The 18,161-nt window shown below is 55.1% G+C and overlaps 1 protein-coding gene across 3 annotated transcripts in view; it reads left to right on the top strand.

Annotated features, from left to right (window-relative positions):
- The window catches only part of ARHGAP26 (Rho GTPase activating protein 26), a 102,618-nt gene that overhangs the window by 33,995 nt on the left and 50,462 nt on the right, over window positions 1–18,161 (top strand). For all 3 annotated transcript variants that reach the window (XM_058034798.1, XM_058034797.1, XM_058034799.1), the window contains exon 12: window positions 14,351–14,387. In XM_058034798.1, the coding sequence (XP_057890781.1) occupies window positions 14,351–14,387 (37 nt within the window). The remainder of the gene's footprint in view (window positions 1–14,350; window positions 14,388–18,161) is intronic.

Raw genomic sequence — 18,161 nt, 5'->3', positions numbered from 1 at the left:
GCCCTGCATCTCAGGGAAGGCATTGCGTGGTGGATTGCAGCCAGGTCCCAGCCTGGAGCTGTGGATCCTTCAGGTAATTCAGGTAGGACGGGAGCTCAGGAGGTTTCTGGTCCAGCCTCCTGCTCAGAGCAGGTTGCTCAGGTCAGGAGCTCAGAGCATCCGAGGGAGGAGAGGGCACAGCCTGCCTGGGCTCCAGCCCAGCTGCTGCCCTGGCCTCCTGACCCCAAGGTTGAACCTCTCTTGCTCCAATTTACACCCGCCCAGAGAAGCTGTGGTTGCCCCATCCCTGGTCCAGGTCCAGGTCCAGGTTGAACAGGGCAGAGGGTAGGACTGGATGAGGTTTAAGGGCCCTTCCAATTTAAACCATTCCATGATTCTCTGGTTCTGTGACAGCCTCTGCTCCCTTTTTCTGTCACCTGTTGGAAAGGGGCCCAGCCTGCTCCTCCACCCTTGGCTCTTTATCCCTGAGGCAGCTATAGTGGCACAACCCTCTCCAGCTGCAGGTACCAGCTGTCTTGATCCCTCCTAAACAACCCCCTGCCTTGATTCTGGTGGCACCATTTCCTCAGAAACAAAATGGGCACTGCTGCTCCTCATCTGAATGGAGTCTTGTGCTCCTCCAGCCTGCTCCCCTGCCTCCCACTGCCCACCCGGGCTGGGAGCTGCTGTGGCAGGGATGGCAAAGCCACTGAGCTGCCATGGGAGCTGCAGGAAAGCGCTCACACAGCCGTGTGTGAGCTGCTGATGGTGCCAGGGGCAGCACAGGAGCAGAGCCGCTCTGCAGAGGTGCAGACACACATCCTGGGTGCTTGCAAAGAGCTGTGCGTGCCAAAGGTTCTGTGGAGCAACCAGGACAGGGCTGTCTGGATTATCCTGTTCCACAGTCTGGTCATGAGAGCTCCTTGCAAACTGCCTGTGTGCTGCTGCTCTCCCTGTCGTGCCCATCGGCTGAGCTGAGGGCAGCTGGCTCACCCAGCACGGTGTCAGGGCTGTGGCTGTGCATTAATGCCACACCTTGTGGCACTTCATTGCTCGCACTGCCCTTGCAGGTGTGGAGTGGGAGCGATGGGAATGCTGCCTGCATGGAAAGGGATCCAGGACACACTTTGCTGCTGAAGGTGGAGTGTGTTGACACATGAGGCAGCTCCCTGTCCTCAGCTATCCTCCTCCATCCATCAAAAATGCAGCTGTGGGCTGTTCTGTTTGGGTTCTTATCTTACGACACCGGGGTGCAGCGTGTTATCTTCGTGTTACCTATTCCGTGGGGATTTCCTTGAGCAAGAGATGAGAGTTTGACCTTTGGACTCCTAGAAATATCCATCCTGTGCTTTGACTGTACTTCTGTAACCAGAACCCTACTGGAAAGAATGTCTGGTTTGCCTTTGATTTGACTGCAGAGTGTGGGGAAGGATTGGCACGGTGGGGATGGTAATTCCATGAGCAAATTCAGCCTGTGCAGAGATTAGCGCGGACTGGAGTTTGTGTCTTAATTATAATGAAAAAAGTAAACCCAAATGTCAAATTACATCTTAGTGAGATTTAAACATAGAATGTGGCTGCATTAGCCAAGACATTTGTCACAACTTGAGAAGATTTACACTGTGCCTCCCAGTCAGAGCAGCTCCAGACAGCCCTCATCACGCCGTTAACTCTTACCACTTGTTATTCATTTGGATAAAGCCCCCGTGTTGACTTTGGGTTTTCTTCCATGTTGCAGAGGCTGGAAACAGGAGAAACTGCTAACTCCATGACGGAGCAGCGGTGTTTGGTTTTGTTAAGATACTCAGGATCAGTTTCTTATGGATTTTCTCCTCTGCTGATGCAGTTTGCAAATGTATGTGGTGGAGGCCAGGGCGATTCTGAAACTTCCTTGGAACCTGAGTCAGGAATAAAAGCTGTGTTGGCTGATGGTGGCTGTGCTGGGCTGTGGGTTTAGGAGAGGCACAAATTAGGCTGTGTCTTGTGGCAAAGAGCAAGGTAAGTGTTTAGGTAAGGCTGTGGTGAATGAGTGAGGAGGAGGAGGAGGCTCAGGGGAGCCCTTGTGGCTCTGCACAACTCCCTTACAGGAGAGGAGAGCCGGGGGGTGTTGGGCTGTGCTCCAGGGAGCAGGGACAGGAGCAGAGGGAACGGCCTCAGGCTGGGCCAGGGCAGCTCAGGGTGGGCACAGCAGGAATTTCCCCATGGAAAGGGGGCTCAGGGCAGGCTCAGGGTGGGCACAGCAGGAATTTCCCCATGGAAAGGGGCTCAGGGCAGGCTCAGGGTGGGCACAGCAGGAATTTCCCCATGGAAAGGGTGCTCAGGCACTGGAACTGCCCAGGGAGGGTTGGAGTGCCCATCCCTGGAGTGCCCAAGGAAGGGCTGGAGGTGGCACTGGGGGCTCTGGGCTGGGCACAGGGTGGGGATGATGGGCTGGGAGGGCTTTTCCCCCAGCGGTGCCGGAGCCGTGGCTGCTCCCCACTAGATGGCAGCTGAGACCGGCCACTATCGGCCCCTGTGCCCGGGGTGACACCGCACCCGCGCCCCCGGGCAGTGATGTGACCCCGGCCCACACCCAGGGGCTGAGGGGCTGCTCGGAGTGGGGACAGCGCTCACCTCCCGGCTGTGTCCCCAGACTCACAGCCCCAAGCCTCCCGTGTCCCTCCTCTGTCCCTCCCGTGTCCCTCCTCTGTTCTCTGCCTCCCCCTCCTGCAGTGTGTCCCCTCAGTGTGTGCTGGCTCCTCCACACGGGCTGGGTGTCACTCTGGATGTGCCTCTGGAGCTGCCCGTGCCCTGCCCCTGCCCCGGTGCTCCTGGTGGCACACCTGTCAGTGTCCCTGCTGGCACACCTGTCGGTGCTCCTGGTGGCACACCTGTCAGTGTCCCTGCTGGCACACCTGTCGGTGCTCCTGGTGGCACACCTGTCGGTGTCCCTGCTGGCACACCTGTCAGTGCTCCCGGTGGCACACCTGTCAGTGTCCCTGCTGGCACACCTGTCAGTGTCCCTGCTGGCACACCTGTCGGTGCTCCTGGTGGCACACCTGTCAGTGTCCCTGCTGGCACACCTGTCAGTGTCCCTGCTGGCACACCTGTCGGTGCTCCTGGTGGCACACCTGTCAGTGTCCCTGCTGGCACACCTGTCGGTGGTTCTGGTGGCACACCTGTCAGTGTCCCTGCTGGCACACCTGTCGGTGTCCCTGGTGGCACACCTGTCGGTGTCCCTGGTGGCACACCTGTCGGTGTCCCTGCTGGCACACCTGTCAGTGTCCCTGCTGGCACACCTGTCGGTGTCCCTGGTGGCACACCTGTCGGTGTCCCTGGTGGCACACCTGTCAGCGTCCCTGCTGGCACACCTGTTGGTGCTCCTGGCACATCTCTCAGTGGTCCTGGAGCTCCTCCAGCCCTGCTGCTGGAGATGCCACCCGTGTTCCTGTGGCACTGGCAGCAGAGCCCAGCCCCACATTCCTGCCCAGCACACCTCTCACCTCCTCCTTGGATAGTGCTTCTGGGAATTCTTTCTGAAATAGTTTTTCGTTTTCCTTGTCTAATTATACAAAATGGTGAGAGATTTATTTCCCAGTGGAAACGCTGTCCTTTGAACTCACTCCAGTGCTTTCAACCTCGGCATTCCTGTTATTTTGGCTCATTCAAGAAATAAATTCACTTGAAGGACTCCAGTCCCAGTGTGGCTGCAGCAGGGGGAAGGACAGGCACCCCCTGCTCTCCTCCCAAGCCCTTGTACTGCCCTGGCACTCACTGGAGCTGCAGATGCGCTCTGTGCTGCGAATCCATCTCAGCTGTCAGGGATGGTGGAGGAAGGCTCACCCAGAGCCCCCGTGGGCACAGGCAGTGTCTGTGGGCACAGGCGGTGTCTGTGGCCTGAGCTCTGAGCAGGGGCAGCCCGTGGGTGGTGGCCGTGTCCCTGTTCCCTGCTCTGCTCTCCCTGGGTTTGCTCCCTGCCTGCCTCTGCTCTGCTCTGCTCTGCCTTCCCTCACAGCCCTTTTCATGCTCAGCTTTGATTGTGCTCTCAGTCCCACAGACGTGTTTTTGTCGGTTTGCTGGAAAATATGTTTTTTTGTGTACTCTGTCTTGCAGGTTTTCATGGCCTTCATCCTGCCTGGGTTTGTTTGCTTACAGCAGATTTCTTTTGTTGTTCTCTATGACCTGAGTCATCCCTGTTGCTGCTTCTCCATCTCCCTGTCTCTCTCTTTAGTGAACAGAACATTTTTTCCCCACTCTGCCCACTCCTGTGTCTAAGTTTCTATTGTTTGCTGCTTCTCTTTGCCTCCACTCTGTTGCCCAGCCCAGACAACCCAGTGAACTTTCCCTGAACTGGGGCTCAGTCTCTCCATGCTCTGGGGGCAGCATCGGTGCCACCCCTCAGTGCAGGGAGCTGTGGTGATGGTGAGTCCCCCTGGGACCCAAACCGGCCCAGAGCAGCCCCTGCTTGGCTTGTTTTGCATCCCACAGCTCAATATTGTTTCCCCAAAAAATGCTTTGTCCTTTTTGGGGACAAGATGGTGGCAGGGGATCCTCAGAGAAGCACGGTCCATGTCATGTTCCGTGTTATTCTCAGATCATGTGCTCTTGCTGCTGCTCCCTCCCTCTCCCTCTCCTGTTTGGTAACCCTTTAAGCCTGTAATAGCAGTAACTTTACATGGAGTTTGTAAGCTTTTATTTTGCTTCTAAAGCACTTAAGCCAGCGAGGTCTTAAGCCTTGACTTCAGGCTTTTATTCCTGGTTCCAGCAACTGCTGCTGCAGTGGCTGACGGCTCGCCCAGCTGGAGTCCTGTGGCTGCTGGGGTTTGTCCTCTGCTTAAGAAGCAGTTTCAGGGAAAAATACTTAGAGAAGCATTATGGATAATTTTTAAAAGAGAAAAGAGCCCTCTGGATTGCTCTTACACACCTAAAAGTGCTGTCCCACCCAGTTCTGGCAAGTGAGTGACCTCTTGTTGCAGCTGTGCTGTCGGGGTGTCCAGGAGCAGAGCAGAGCTCCTGTCTCTGGTGTGAATACCTCACCGTGGCTGTAATGCATTCCTTGCTCTTCCTTGGGGCCTGTGCTGCAGAAATTGGCTGTGGAAGGTTGGCTTTGCCTGGATGCTGGGCTGGCTGGTCCCAGGACACCAGTGGGGTTTTGCTCTCCCTTTGGTTGTCTCTGGTGGGGACCCAGTGACAGCCACTGATCTCCTTCTGCCACTGCTGATAACCCCAAGAGGAGCTCACAGGGTCAGGGCTGGGGACGAGGCTGTGGGTCCTGGTGCACAGGACATGGCACAACACTCATCTCCCACGTGGGACAGCCACCAGCTCTGCTGCAGGTGTGTTCAGGTGGGTTTGGGCTCAGGCTGGGGTGAGCGTGGTGCTCAGGGCTGGGTCTGTGGGTGCCTGGGCCATGGGGATAATCGAACCTGGATTGCAGCACAGATGTGGAACAGGATGGAGCAGCTGCGTGCAGCAACTTGTTTGTGAGCCTGGGCCCAGAGAGGTGAGCCAGCCCCAGGGCAGGGAGTAGGGCGCTTGCATCCAGGGATTTGGTGTCATGGTTTGGTGGGAACGTGCTGTCCACCCTGCAGCCATGCTGGCAGCCTCGGCAGGGAGGCACAGAGCTCAGCGGGAGTGACACACCAAAGAGAGCACACTCACTTTCCTTTCCTCTCTTTATCACCTCTGCTTCGAGTTATTTGATCAGGCAATTCAACAAACATGTAGAAATTCAGGGAATAGCTCCATGTTGGGAGAACAAATTTCCCTGCCAATTTAAATAGACTATTAGAGTATTGTTTCCTACTTTAAATTAAAAATTAAAGTAAATGGTTCATGCTACAATGACTCACAAAGCCAGCCTCTTCCATTATTTCCTCCTTTATTGGGTCTTACATTTGGTTTTAAGCAGTGATTTACTGTCCTGCTGCAGCCCCATTACCATCCCTCACCCAGGGGTTTTTCTCCTCCCAGCTGCAGCCCCAGAAGAAGGTCTTTGGACTCTGTTATTTTGATAATTTTATTTCTGTGTTCACCCTGGGTTTGTCATTGCTGGCAGATCTGTGTGTGGAGCTGGGCTCTGCAGGATCAGGAGCAGGACTGAGATCAGGATTGGATCAGGAGCAGGACTGGGATCAGGAGCAGGCCATGGCAGGGTGGATGTGTCCCGTGCTGTCTCTCACCAGTATTATTTGGATGGTGGGAATGGTGGTGGGCAGTGCTGGCAGCCCCTGGGTGGGTCCAGGCAGGGCTGAGGGTTTCCCAGGGAGGTTGGGAGTGTTGTGGAATTTCAGGTCCTGTCTGGGAGGGATAAACGTGCTGCTGCACTTTTGGACAGGGACACCAGGAGCCTTTAAAGCTCCGTTGGGCTGGCTCCCAAGGCCAGGAAAGAACCTTGTGCCACATCCCAGGATTGCCAAGAAAGCTCTGCAGCCACCCTGGGCTTAGAGAAGTCTCTGTGGGAGAGGAGGGGTGGGACTGTGTCCCCTTTCTGCTGCCTTCCCACAGTGTCCCCAGGTGCAAAGGGGGGATTGAAAGGGGTCTCAGCTCAGGGTGTCCCAGTCCCTAAAGCTCCAGGCAGCGGTGCCCGAGCCAGTCCTGGCACGGAGCCACCCAGGCAGTGTCAAACCTCTCTCACAGAGGAGGAGCGCCAGGCACGGCTGTGTTACAGTTGTTTTAAAAATAAAGATGACACTGTCATTTAAAATTAGGCTGGTTTTGATGTGCTGAGAGCCCGTGTTCGTCAGCAGACGTTGGGAGGAGGAAGGGCGTGTGTGCTGGCCGGGCTCCAGGCAGAGCTGCCGCAGGAGGATGTGCGAGCTGTTGCTCAAGCATCCCAGAAAACTTGGGGGAAGCTTAGAGCAGTGCAAGTTTTCGCTTTTAATCAGTTATTCGGTGATCCCAACATGTCTGCTTCGCTGGACCCGCTTAGAAATGCCGCTCTGGGAAACTTTAGGCGCTTTAGTTATTCCAGAAATGTATTTTGTTGGAGCAGTTGACCTTTAGCTGGGTTATTCCAGGCTGCAGCGTATCTGACACGCTCAGCTCCCACCCGGCCCAGCGTGGCTGCTGCTGCTGCATTCCCTGCTCTGGGGGAGCCGTGGGGAGCTGGCAGTGTCACCCAGGTGGTTTCCCCATCCTGGCCCAGGTGATTGCTCCCTTGGGTGACAAACAGGGTTATATAACTGCGCTGAGCTCAGCAGCCCAGCTGGCTGGCGGGGAGCCCGGCTGGCCTCGGCTCCGGGGGCCCTTGGGAATGCCTGCACTTGTAATAAAATGTGGGCTTGCTGTTAATTAGAACCATCCTTTAGCTCAGCTCCGAGAGACAGAGGAGCAAGACCCATGTAGGGGATTCAAGCCCCCCAGATGCTGCGTTTGTGATAGGTTTCTCTTTTCTGTCCGTTGATCAGGTCCAGGGTATAAGTTTGAAGCTGGAATTTGTGTTGGAAGGAAGGAGCAGGAGAGAGAAAGGGGGACACGAGGTGGGAGGTGGCTCTGACTGTGATGAACAGTAGGTTGGGAGGAAAGGAAGGAAGGAAGGAAGGAGCTGCCAGGGTCCCTGGCCACCCTCTTCCAAATGAACAGCTTTGTCTGCATGACATAAACCAGCATTTCACAGTGGGGTTCTGCTGCCCTGCCAAGTTCTCCACTTGGGAAAGTAAGGCGTAATTTTCCCTCCCCTCCTGCTGCAGAGAGGTTTGCAGGGATGTGGGCTGGGAGAGATCATACTCCTATCTATATCCTTCTGGCTCTCAGAGCAGGGCAGGTTATTTCTAACCACAACACAGTGTAGTCTAGCTCTGAAAATCCTGCTTGTAGTACAAAAACCTGGCTCTCAGACAGAAATAGAACAGGGTTGATAAGGCAGAGCCAGAAACAAGGGCTGATTTCATCAAGGTTGCCAGGTGTCCTGCTTTTTTAACAAGGAAACAGGCTTTTTGTACATGAGCTTTGCTGGGATGCTGCTCCAGGGCTGTGTCCCAGTGAAGCAGCTCCCAGTGCCGAGCTCAGGGGCAGGTTTGGAGGGTCCATCTCCCTTTTCTCTTCTTTCTTCTCTCCATTCTTCCTCTGAGCCCTTCCTGCTGCTGCAGGGACAGGGTGCAGGGTGCCCCCTGCCCCAGGCCTGTGCCATCTCTGGGTGCCAGAGCTCCAGCCCTGCTCTGGCCACCCCTGTGCCCATGGAGGGCCCTGCAGGACAGGCTGGGGGCTGTGGGGACGCGGTCAGGAGCATCCCTGGGCTTCTGGTGGGGAAGGCATCAAGAGGAAAGGCCGCTGAGGTGTGGAGAGGGAAGTGTGGGGTCCCCAGCTCTCCCTGCTCAGGCAGGGCTCTCTGGGTGCTGGGGGTGCTGCAGACACCCAGCAGCAGCTGAGTCAGCCAGGGTGGCCAGGCTCCAGCTGGAGCTCTGCTCTCCAGCCCATTTGCCCTTATAAAAGGGTTGCAAAACACTCGTGTGGAATGTCTGTGCTCCTCTGCCCATGGCTCCCCAGGCTGGCCCAGCGTGGCTGGAAAGCCACTTGGGCTACCAGTTCTGAGGGAATGTCATATCTATTTATACCCCTTGGGCTTGTGCATCTCTGGAGCTGAAAGTTGAGAGACTCATTCCTGGCTGTTTTGAGGATTTCTGAATATGAATCACAAGGAAATTGCATAACACTGCAGCATTTCCTCCCATTGCCGTGGACCTTGCAAACACCCCTCTCCCCCAGGGAGCCCCGGGAACTCTGGCAGGACTGGCCCACTCTGAGAGTCCAAATGGAAACTCTGGCTGGGAGGGAAGGTCCCAGCACCAGGGAAGGGAGGGTGAGGTGGAATCTTCCACAGCAGGACACGGAGCTGAAATCCTCCTTGCATGGAGATGCCCCTCTCTGCAAAGCAGGGCTGCTGGCCTCCTGCTCTCCAGCTTTCCTGAAAACCCTCTTTCCTCTGAGCAGCTGGGCAATCCTTTCCTCTAGATTCTAGCCATCAGGCAGAATCTCACACCAGTGTTGGAATTTGAAGGTTTTTGGGAACTGTGCTGAACACTGTGCAGCCTCCAAGGGATGCAGCTTAGGTTGGGCCATTTTGGATTTTAAAGGAAAGTGAATGAAACTTGAAATGAAGCAAGTGCCTTAGGAAATCATAGCCCGTGTTGTGTGGGGGTTAATGAGCACCATGGGCAGCAGCGTGACCTCTGAAATGAGGAAATAAAAATGAAATTACGCAACATCATCTTTTTGTAGTTCCCCTTCCAACCCCAGCTACTTCCTTTTCCTTTTCTTTTCCCACAGCCCAGTGTCATCCCAAACCATTCACAGACCCATTTGCTCTTTGCACGTCATGTGTGCAAAGTTCGGTTAGGATCGGGTTGGAAATCTGATGAGTTGAATTCTTCTTGATTTATCTGTGCACAAGCAGGAAGTGCATCAGGTGATGGAGAGTGGCTGTAGGGCTGTTTTAGGCTCTGGATGGTGTTGTAGAGGTGTTTCAGGCCCTGGATGGTGCCTGAGGTGTGTTTCAGGCTCTGGATGGTGGCTCTTGGTGGCTATAGAGGTGTTTCAGGCTCTGGATGGTGTCTGAGGGCTGTTTGAGGCTCTGGATGGTGACTCTTGGTGGCTATAGAGGTGTTTCAGACTCTGGATGTGTCTGAGGGCTGTTTCAGGCCCTGGATGGTGCCTGAGGTGTGTTTGAGGCTCTGGATGGTGTCTGAGGGCTGTTTGAGGCTCTGGATGGTGGCTGTTGGTGGCTATAGAGGTGTTTCAGGCTCTGGATGTGTCTGAGGGCTGTTTCAGGCCCTGGATGGTGGCTCTCAGTGGCTGTAGGAGCGTTTTAGGCCCTCAGTGATGGCCATCAGTGGTTGTGGAGGTGGTTGAGGCTCCAGATGGTGGCTGTCAGTGGCTGTAGGAGTGTTTGAGGCTCCAGATGGTGTCTTTCAAAGGGTTTCTGATGAGGAAAATCCACAGCTGACGCTTGCATGATGCACAGCTCCAGAGTGGGGTGTGTGGCAGTGGCAGGGCTGAATCTGGAGGGCAAAGCACCTGCAGTGCTGCTCCTGCCCAGGCTGTGGCCCATGAGAGGTTGGGACATGGACCCAGGAGCCAGCAGTGTGGGTGGGTGAGCCCAGCTCATCCCTGGGCGCCATGGAGCAGGGAGCTCCTCCTGGGCCCTGTGCTCCTCCACCACACCCTCCAACATCTCAGAGCTCTTAATCATCCCTATAAAACCATTTCCTCTGCAAAACAAAGCATGCGTTTGGTGAAGTGTCTCAGCAAAGGAAATAACTGGTTCTTTGATGAATTATCTTAAATATCAAGTTCATAATAGTGCAAGTGTCAAAGTAGTCATGAGTTGTAACTGCGCTCATAAAATTTATCTTTTTGGATTACTTACAGATGCATCTTGGAATTTTTCAATAATAGCTTGCAAAGGTCTTCTTTAAGCTTCCAGACAGCAATTATCCTGCAGGAATGAAGCAGCGGTGGCTTTTGCTAAAAAAAAATTATACAATCTGGTTTTGTTCAGGATATTTTACCATCTACAGTAGGAGTTTAGAAAACTAAATACAAGACATGGAGGTCTGTAAGTTTTGTACTGTCTCTATATATATTTTTTCTATACACATCATTTCTGAAACTGCCTGGGAGGATATTTTGGCTCTGGAAATACAATCAAAAGGGAATAATTAGTGTGAGAGACGTTGGAGCATGGCAGTGCTGCAGGGCAGGGATTTGTCTCCACGTTAGTCACTGGTCCCAATTCTGGGAGTTTTATAACCCAGCCTGTTCCCACACGTGTCCGTGGGCCACAGCCCCTTCACCTCCCAGCAATGTTTCTTCCCTCTCATTTCTCACCCCTTGTCAGTGACTAATGCTGCAAAGTGAAAGAAGCTTTTCATTTCACGAGAAAGTCTCTGGGTTTGGGGCTGTTTCCTCCAGAGTGTGTTAACAACAGGACAAACAGCGTGTGGGCATAAAAATACACTCATTTATTGGTGTTTTATTGTGTATTTATTGGTGTTTTATTGTCTGGCCCGTGCTGGGTGATGTGTGTGTCTGCAGATCCTGCCTGCCCTGTGCTGGGCAGAGCTCAGAGCACTGTGCTGGATGCTGTCGCTGTGACAGTGGCACTGGGCTGTCCCCTGGTGCTCCCCTGGCCACAGCCTGGGCATGGCAATGGTGCAAGCACCTCTGAGAGAGGGGCTGAGGGCAGGGAGATCAAACCCAGCACTGGCAGCTGTGTGGAAGAGGGTTCAGGAGAGCTTTTCCAAGGTGTTCTCAGCCAGGACAGAGGTGCTGCAGCCCTGGGCTCGGTGCTGTGTGTGGTGTGGGAATGGCAGGAACCTCTGTGGAATTCTGCACCCTCTCCCTCACCCTTGGTCCATGAACTGCCTCACGTGTGTGTGAGGCTCAGTCTTCAAGTGCATCTTCTGCTTTAAGCCCTGCCTGCTATCAGAGCTGTTTTGAAGGAGTAGAATATCAGCATCCCTGGGCCAGGCTGGGCAGGGGAGCTTTGCCAAGGCACGAGCCCAAGGGCTCCAGCAGGGCAGGGCTGACCCTTGGGCCACTGGAGGAGCCTCACTCCTGGAGCTCTATACAGCAGCCCTTTCCTCAGACTTGGAAACTTTCTCTTATCCAGAAAAATCTCCCTCTAAAAGATTTGAGACAGAATAGGAGAAGTATTTTTGAAAAAGGAAGGGATATTGCAGACTTGGGGCTTGGTAAAGCCCTGCTGGTGTGGAGCCGTGTTAGTGGATTAACAGAGACAAGGGATAAAAGGTTTGTCCTTGATAAGATGGGTGTAGGGTGGCAGTGACTCTGTGTTTTATGGCTGCCGTTGACCTTTGTGTGAAACTTCCCTCTTGCTGTGTGCACACTTTGCAGTTAATGGCAAAGGCATATTGTGTTTCCTTGTCTGCCCTTTTCCCTTGTTTTATAGAGCAGTCTCTGGTGATAACAGCCTCTGCTGCTTCATGGATCCAGACTGGATGTGCAGGCAGGGGATGTCCCTGGAGCTGCTGTGCACCAGAAGTTGGAATGGTTTGGGTTGGAAGGACCCTAAGGCTCCTCTCATCCCACCCTGTCCCAGGGTGCTCCAAGGCTGACCCCTGGCTGTGTTTAGTGTTACCTGTGTGTGAGCCAGGGCATGAAATCTGTGTGATCCCAGGTTTGGGTGGCTTTGGGTGACAGGCTGAGCCCAGTCCCTGCTGGGACCCCCCAACAGAGGCTCTGAGGTTGGAGGGAGAAGTCCCCTAGAGAAGGGGGGCTGTGGTGGGCACTGCTGCCAGGGCAGCCTGCGGGTGTTTTCCTTCCCCCTTTCCACTTATTCCATTTTCTTGATACAAACACTGTTCCTAGAGGAGAACTCTCTTGCTGACTGCAGCTGCTTTTGCTGCTGAATCATCCCCCGCTTGCCAGATGTGGCTGATGGATTTTCTCTGCAAACAATCCTCTCTGCTCGGGCTGGTGTTACACAGCCAGGTGTCCTGGCAGGGGGACAGGGAAGGAGCTCCTTGGAGGGGCCAGAACCTGCCCAAAGCCCAGCTCTGAGCTGCTCCATTGGGTCTGTGCTTCCCTGAGCAGGTCCTGGGTGTCCTGCAGTGCCCAGCTCAGGAATGGCCTGGGTCTGGATCACCTCCAGGGAAGGGGTCTGTTTGTGTGCCCTGCTGCTGCCATGCCTGGGGTGGTGCTCACAGGGGCAGGGGAGAAATGAGAATCTTGACTCCATGTTTCAGAAGGCTGATTTATTATTTTATCATATATATTATATTAAAAGAAAATGATACATTAGAACTAAAAGAATAGAAGAAAGGATTTAATCAGAAGGCTAGCAAAGGAAAGGAAGGAATGATAATAAAAGAATAGGAAGGAATGATAATAAAAGGATAGAAAATAATGATAATAAAATCTTGTGACTGACCAGAGAGTCCGAGACATCCAGACTGTGATTGGGCATTAATTACCAACAACCACATGAGCCAATCCCAGATGCACCTGTTGCATTCCACAGCAGCAGATAATCAATGTTTGCATTTTGTTCCTGAGGCCTCCCAGCTTCTCAGGAGAAGAATCCTATCAAAAGGATTTTTCATGAAACATGTCTGTGACACACGCCCTGTGGCACAGAGCCTTGCTGGGAGGTGTTGGTGCTGGGGTGAGCAGCAGGCAGTGCCAGCAGTGCCAGCAGTGCCCAGGCCTGGCTCTGACCCTCTGAGAGGCTCCCAGCAGCCCCCCAGGCTGGTCCTGCAGCTGCAGCTCCTGGGGGACATCCCCAGCAGGGGCCCTGGGGAAGCACAGAGCACCAGGGCTCCTGTTGGTGCCAGGGCAGGGATGCTGGAGCACAGCCCTGCCCTGTTGCTGCTGGTGTTGCTATCAACACGGCCTTTGAAGGCTTGCCCTGCTGGCTATTTTGGGAGGCAGCATGTGATGCAGGCAGCTGCCCTTGCAGGGGCTCCCAGCCCTGCTCCCCACAGCCCCAGCAGCCCGGGTGCTGTTCCTGTGCCCCCTCAGCCACATCCAGGTGCTGCTGGGGCTCTGGGCTGGCTGGGAGTGCTCCTGGTGAGCACTGAAGGATTATCCTGAACCATTTCACTCTGTTGGGCTGGGGAAATACAGCCTGTCTGAGGGCTGATCTCCTTACAGCTGCTGTTGGTATTATCCTGGGCTTTTAAAGTGCCCTCACGTGGTGATTAAACCTTGTGCCAGTGTTTTCCCTTTTTATTGTGTCCACTGAGGTGTCCCTTTGCTCTCCAGCAGCCAAGCTGTGGTGATGGTGATGGGGTGGGAGGAAGAGTGTGGATGTTGGGAGGCTGGAGAGCTTTGGGCTGGAGCCCTGGTGTGCTGGGAGCAGGGCTGGGGGCACTCAGTGCCTCACCCTGCTGCTCTCCTTGTGCTCTCTAAATCAAGGACATTTCTTTTCCTCTGCCTCCCTTTGCCTGGCTCTGTGCTCGGGCTGTACCTGAGGAGGGGATGCCTGCTCCCTGCCCCAGCTGCACCTGCCCGGGGTTCCTGCAATGCCCGTGAGGGAGCTGCCTGCTTTGCTCTGAGTTTACATCCTGTGTGTGTGTCCTTCAGGAGAGGAGTCAGAACCATGGAGCAGTTTGGAGGAGTCACAGGACCATGGAGCAGTTTGGGTTGGGAGGGACCTTTAAAGCTCATCCAGTCACACCCCACCTCCATTTTGTTTGGAAGCCTCTAATTTCTGTTTTTACCTGGTCCATCCCATTTGCATTCTTTATTTTAAGAGCTGTCCTGGGCAGTATTTTAAATAACTCCAGAGCTGGGCCAGCCCAGCATTTGTGTGCAGAGGTCGTGGTGGTGTCTGGGGACCTGGCTGCTGGGGGAGGTCTGGCAGCAGCCACTCTGTGGTGGCACCAGCTGTGCCAGGGTCTTCACAAGGCTTTCTGCTTGTGTTTTCCAGGTGTACAACTCCAACCAGGACAACCAGAGCGAAGGCAGTGAGTATTTCTGCTCCAGCCTGACCCTGAAGGTGGCTGAGCTGTGGGAGGGTCAGCAGGGGATGCTGGTGGCACTGGGCTGGGGGGTGGCAGGGCTCAGTGAGGGCACCCCAGGGTGGCACCCAGCAGGGAGCAGGGGCAGAAAGCTGCTGGTGGGGCCTGGGGCTGTGCCTGCATCCCTGCATCCCTCAGGGTGTGTCCCCTCCTGCCCCACACCGTGTCCCCACCCCAGTGGCACTGCAGGGTGGCCTGGGGACCTCTCCTGAAGGTGACACCTGGGACCAGGCAGCTCTTCTCTCTGAGCCAGAATGTGCAGGGTGACTGAGTCTTTCCAAGGGGGGATTGGAGCAGAAGTACAGGAGTAAGGAGGTCCTGCCTTGTCAAGATTGTCAACAAGAGCTCTTAAAAATAAAAATCTTTTTATTGTGGTTCAGGCAATCAAAGCCCTGGGTCAGGAAAGCACTTGTTTTCTTCCTAGAGGAGCAGTTGCACCTGGTCCTGCCTCTTATGTCCTGTGTTTTAAAACCCTTAATTGAGCCATTTCCCAGTAGGTTGGATTTGCCATAATTGCAATTCTGCAGCCCCAGTCCCTTCCCTCAGAGCCAGGGCCAGGCCTGGGTTGCTGTTCAGTGCTTGGTGCTGCCTCAGACACGACATTTCCATCTGCAGCCCCAGCATTTCTCTCTCAGTAATTGGTTTAATTTGCAGCTGATGTTCCTCACACCCATTCCAGCCCTTGCACAGAGCAGTCTCTGCCCCCTCTGTGGTTCCCCTTCCCTCTGAGCCCCTCTGCCATCAGCTGCACATCCCTCCTTTCCCTGTTCTCCTGCTCTGTGCCTCCAGGTGACCCAGCAGAGCTCAGGGCTGTGCTGGGAAGGGCAGCGTGGTCACTGGGAGCCCTGCTGGAACTGCTCCCCTGTCCCTTTCTCCTGGGGGCAGGAGGAGTTTGGTGGGTGCAGAGCCCAGGGTGACTCAGCTCCGTGAGCTGTCAGTGCTCCCTGTGCCTGCACACAGCTCTGCCAGCTCTGTGCCTGCTGGTTTAGCTCAGGAGACCGTTTGGGCTTTCTTAAAAATGAGAATGATCCTTGTTGTGTGTCCTTGTGTGTCCTCGCTGGGTCTGGGAGCAGGCTGGGAGCCCTGGCTGAAGGTGTTTCTGAACCTTTTGCTGGGGCTGGTGTGAGCAGAGGGCTGGCTGCTCCAGCCCCACCAAACCCCTGCTCAGAGCTCTGCCCGCCTCCCAGGCACTCTGAAATCCCTTCAGCTCCTGCCTGGCTGCCAGCAGCCCTTGATGCAGGGTTTTCCTGCAGGGACCTGCAGTGGGTGTGGGGATGGAGGGCTCTGGATGCAGTTCCTGATGCACCCTCCACACCTCTGCCTCCTGCCTGCACCTCTGGAGCCTGGCAGTGCCTCCCGGTGCTGTGGAGGCACTCTCAGCACGCTGTGGTTTTGCAGAGATTCTGGGTTTGCTGTCCTGCTGTGTGGCCAGATGGCCGTGGGGCTGTGGGTGATTTATCTGGTGTGCCGTGGAGGGGCTGAGGGCTGTCACTGAACCATCAGGGCCAGGGGAATTGAGATGCTCTACTTTGCTCAGCAGAAGGACTTGCCCTGCTCCATGGAAACAAATCCTCCAGGCCATTTGTGCTCACTGCGTGGAACAGCACAAAATTCCTCCTCTCCCTGCCTTCCCAGCATTTCACTCTCCATCCTCCACATCCACTCCTGAGTCCCTTTGCCTGCCCTGTCTGCTGTGCCCTTGTCTGGGTGCTCTGGCCCTTCCCAGCAATCACAGTCATGGAATCACAGAGTTTTTTGGGTTGGAAGGGCTTTAAAGCTCCTCTCTGCCATGGCAGGGACACTTCCCACTGTTCCAGTTTGCTCCCAGCCCTGTCCAACCTGACCTTGGGCACTGCCAGGGATCCAGGGGCAGCCACAGCTGTGCCAGGGCCTGCCACCCTCGTTGTAAAAAACTTCTTCCATTTCTCTAACCTAATCCAACCCTCACTCTTCCTTTCCCAATCTTGGCAGCTCACTGGTAGTCAGAGCCCTGAGAACTCATTTCTGGTGAGACCTGAAAGCTCATTCCTCTGGTCTCTGCTCCATGATTTCCCCCCTCCCCTGTGGTTCTTATTTCCAAAATGTCTCTGAAAGAGTTCAAGCCCGAGGTGTTTGCATGGCCCAGTGTGGTGGGGAGGCAGAGGAGCTGCTCTGACCTTGCCCTGCCCTGGCACGGCTGGAGCCAGGCTGACAGAGCTGATTCAGCCCCTGCCCCCTTCCCTGCACCCTGATGTCACACCAGTGTAAAGGGAAGGAATTAATGGATTAAATAGAAATAATCTGCCAGGCAAAAATAGAACGGGATGAGAGCAGTTGAGTAGCCCTTGGAATGTGATGCTGCTGAAGGTCAGGTGAGCCGGGGGTGTGTGGGAACAGCTGCTGTGCAGGTGTGCGTGTCCCCTGTGCTGATGTGAAGTGTTCCTGGAGGGGTCCGGCCTGGGCAGGGCACTGGGTGCTGCTGGAGGAAGAGCCTGAGACACGTGTGGGGGCCTGGAGCTGAGCCCCACACCTGCCCTGGGCAGGGACAGCTCCAGGGAGGCTCCTCCACCTGGCCTGGAGCTGAGCCTCACCCCTGCCCTGGGCAGGGACAGCTCCAGGGAGGCTCCTCCACCTGGCCTCGGCCAGGCAGGGACAGCTCAGATTGGAACATAGGGAGGATTTCTTCTCTGAAGGGGCTGTCCAGCCTTGGCACATCTGCCCAGGGCAGGGGGTGCCCATTCCTGAGGGGTTCCACAGCCATGTGGCTCCTGGGGACAGAGCTTAGTGCTGGGGGAATGGTTGGGCTTGATGACCTTGGGGGCTTTTCAAGCCCAGATGGTTCCATGGATCTGTGATCCCAGGTGGAATCCCAGATGATTCCATGGATCTGTGATCCCAGGTGGAATCCCAGATGGTTCCATGGATCTGTGATCCCAGCTGATTCCCTGGATCTGTGATCTGGACAGCAGCAGGTCCAGATCTGCCTTTGTTCTGGGCCATTGCTGAACTGAGTCATGGGGTAAATGGCTGGGATAAAGAGCAGATGCTCTGAGAGAGGGGAAGCCAAGCTTTTACAATGCTCATCAGAAGTTAAGTTTAAGGATGAATAAAGGCACTTTGGAAACTTAATCAGATATTATTTCTGGATGTAACTACTGCAAATAAATCCCGATCTTTCCTGATGCAGAGCATGACAGTGGGTGGAGGAGCCTGTTCCTCTGCTCAGGGGGATTGTGCCAGGTCACTTCACCCAGAGGCACTGCTGGGTCTCCTGCTCCTGCTGCAGGGAGGGATGCCAGCCCTGCCTGGCCCTGGGGTGCTGGGCCCTGCGGGGTGATGGAGTCATGAATGGGTTGGGCTGGAAAGGACCTTAAAGCTGATCCAGGTCCTGCTGTGGGCAGGGACACCTTGCACTATCCCAGGCTGCTCCAAGCCCTGTCCAGCCTGGCCGTGGGGGCCCAAGCAGGCAAGGGGCTAAGGGAAAGCTGCTGCTCTGTGGGGTGGGCTGGCAGAGAGCCTGAGGCAGTGATCCAGACTGTCAGCACCACACAGGGATGCCCACAGGTCAGGGGCACACCGTGCCAGGGCTGAGCAGGCCTGCTGAGCTGGGTTTGCTGCAGCAGGACAGCTTCCACAGCATGGCTTTGAGCTGCTCAGGTACCCTCGTGTTTGTCAGCGCTTTGGGAATGGCAGCTGTGCCAGCTGATGGATGGCACGCTGGGTTTGTGCTGCATCCATGCT

The sequence above is a fragment of the Melospiza georgiana genome, chromosome 15, assembly GCF_028018845.1.
Source record: "Melospiza georgiana isolate bMelGeo1 chromosome 15, bMelGeo1.pri, whole genome shotgun sequence".
Lineage (NCBI taxonomy): Eukaryota > Metazoa > Chordata > Aves > Passeriformes > Passerellidae > Melospiza > Melospiza georgiana.
This window is presented reverse-complemented; position numbering and strand designations above follow the sequence as displayed.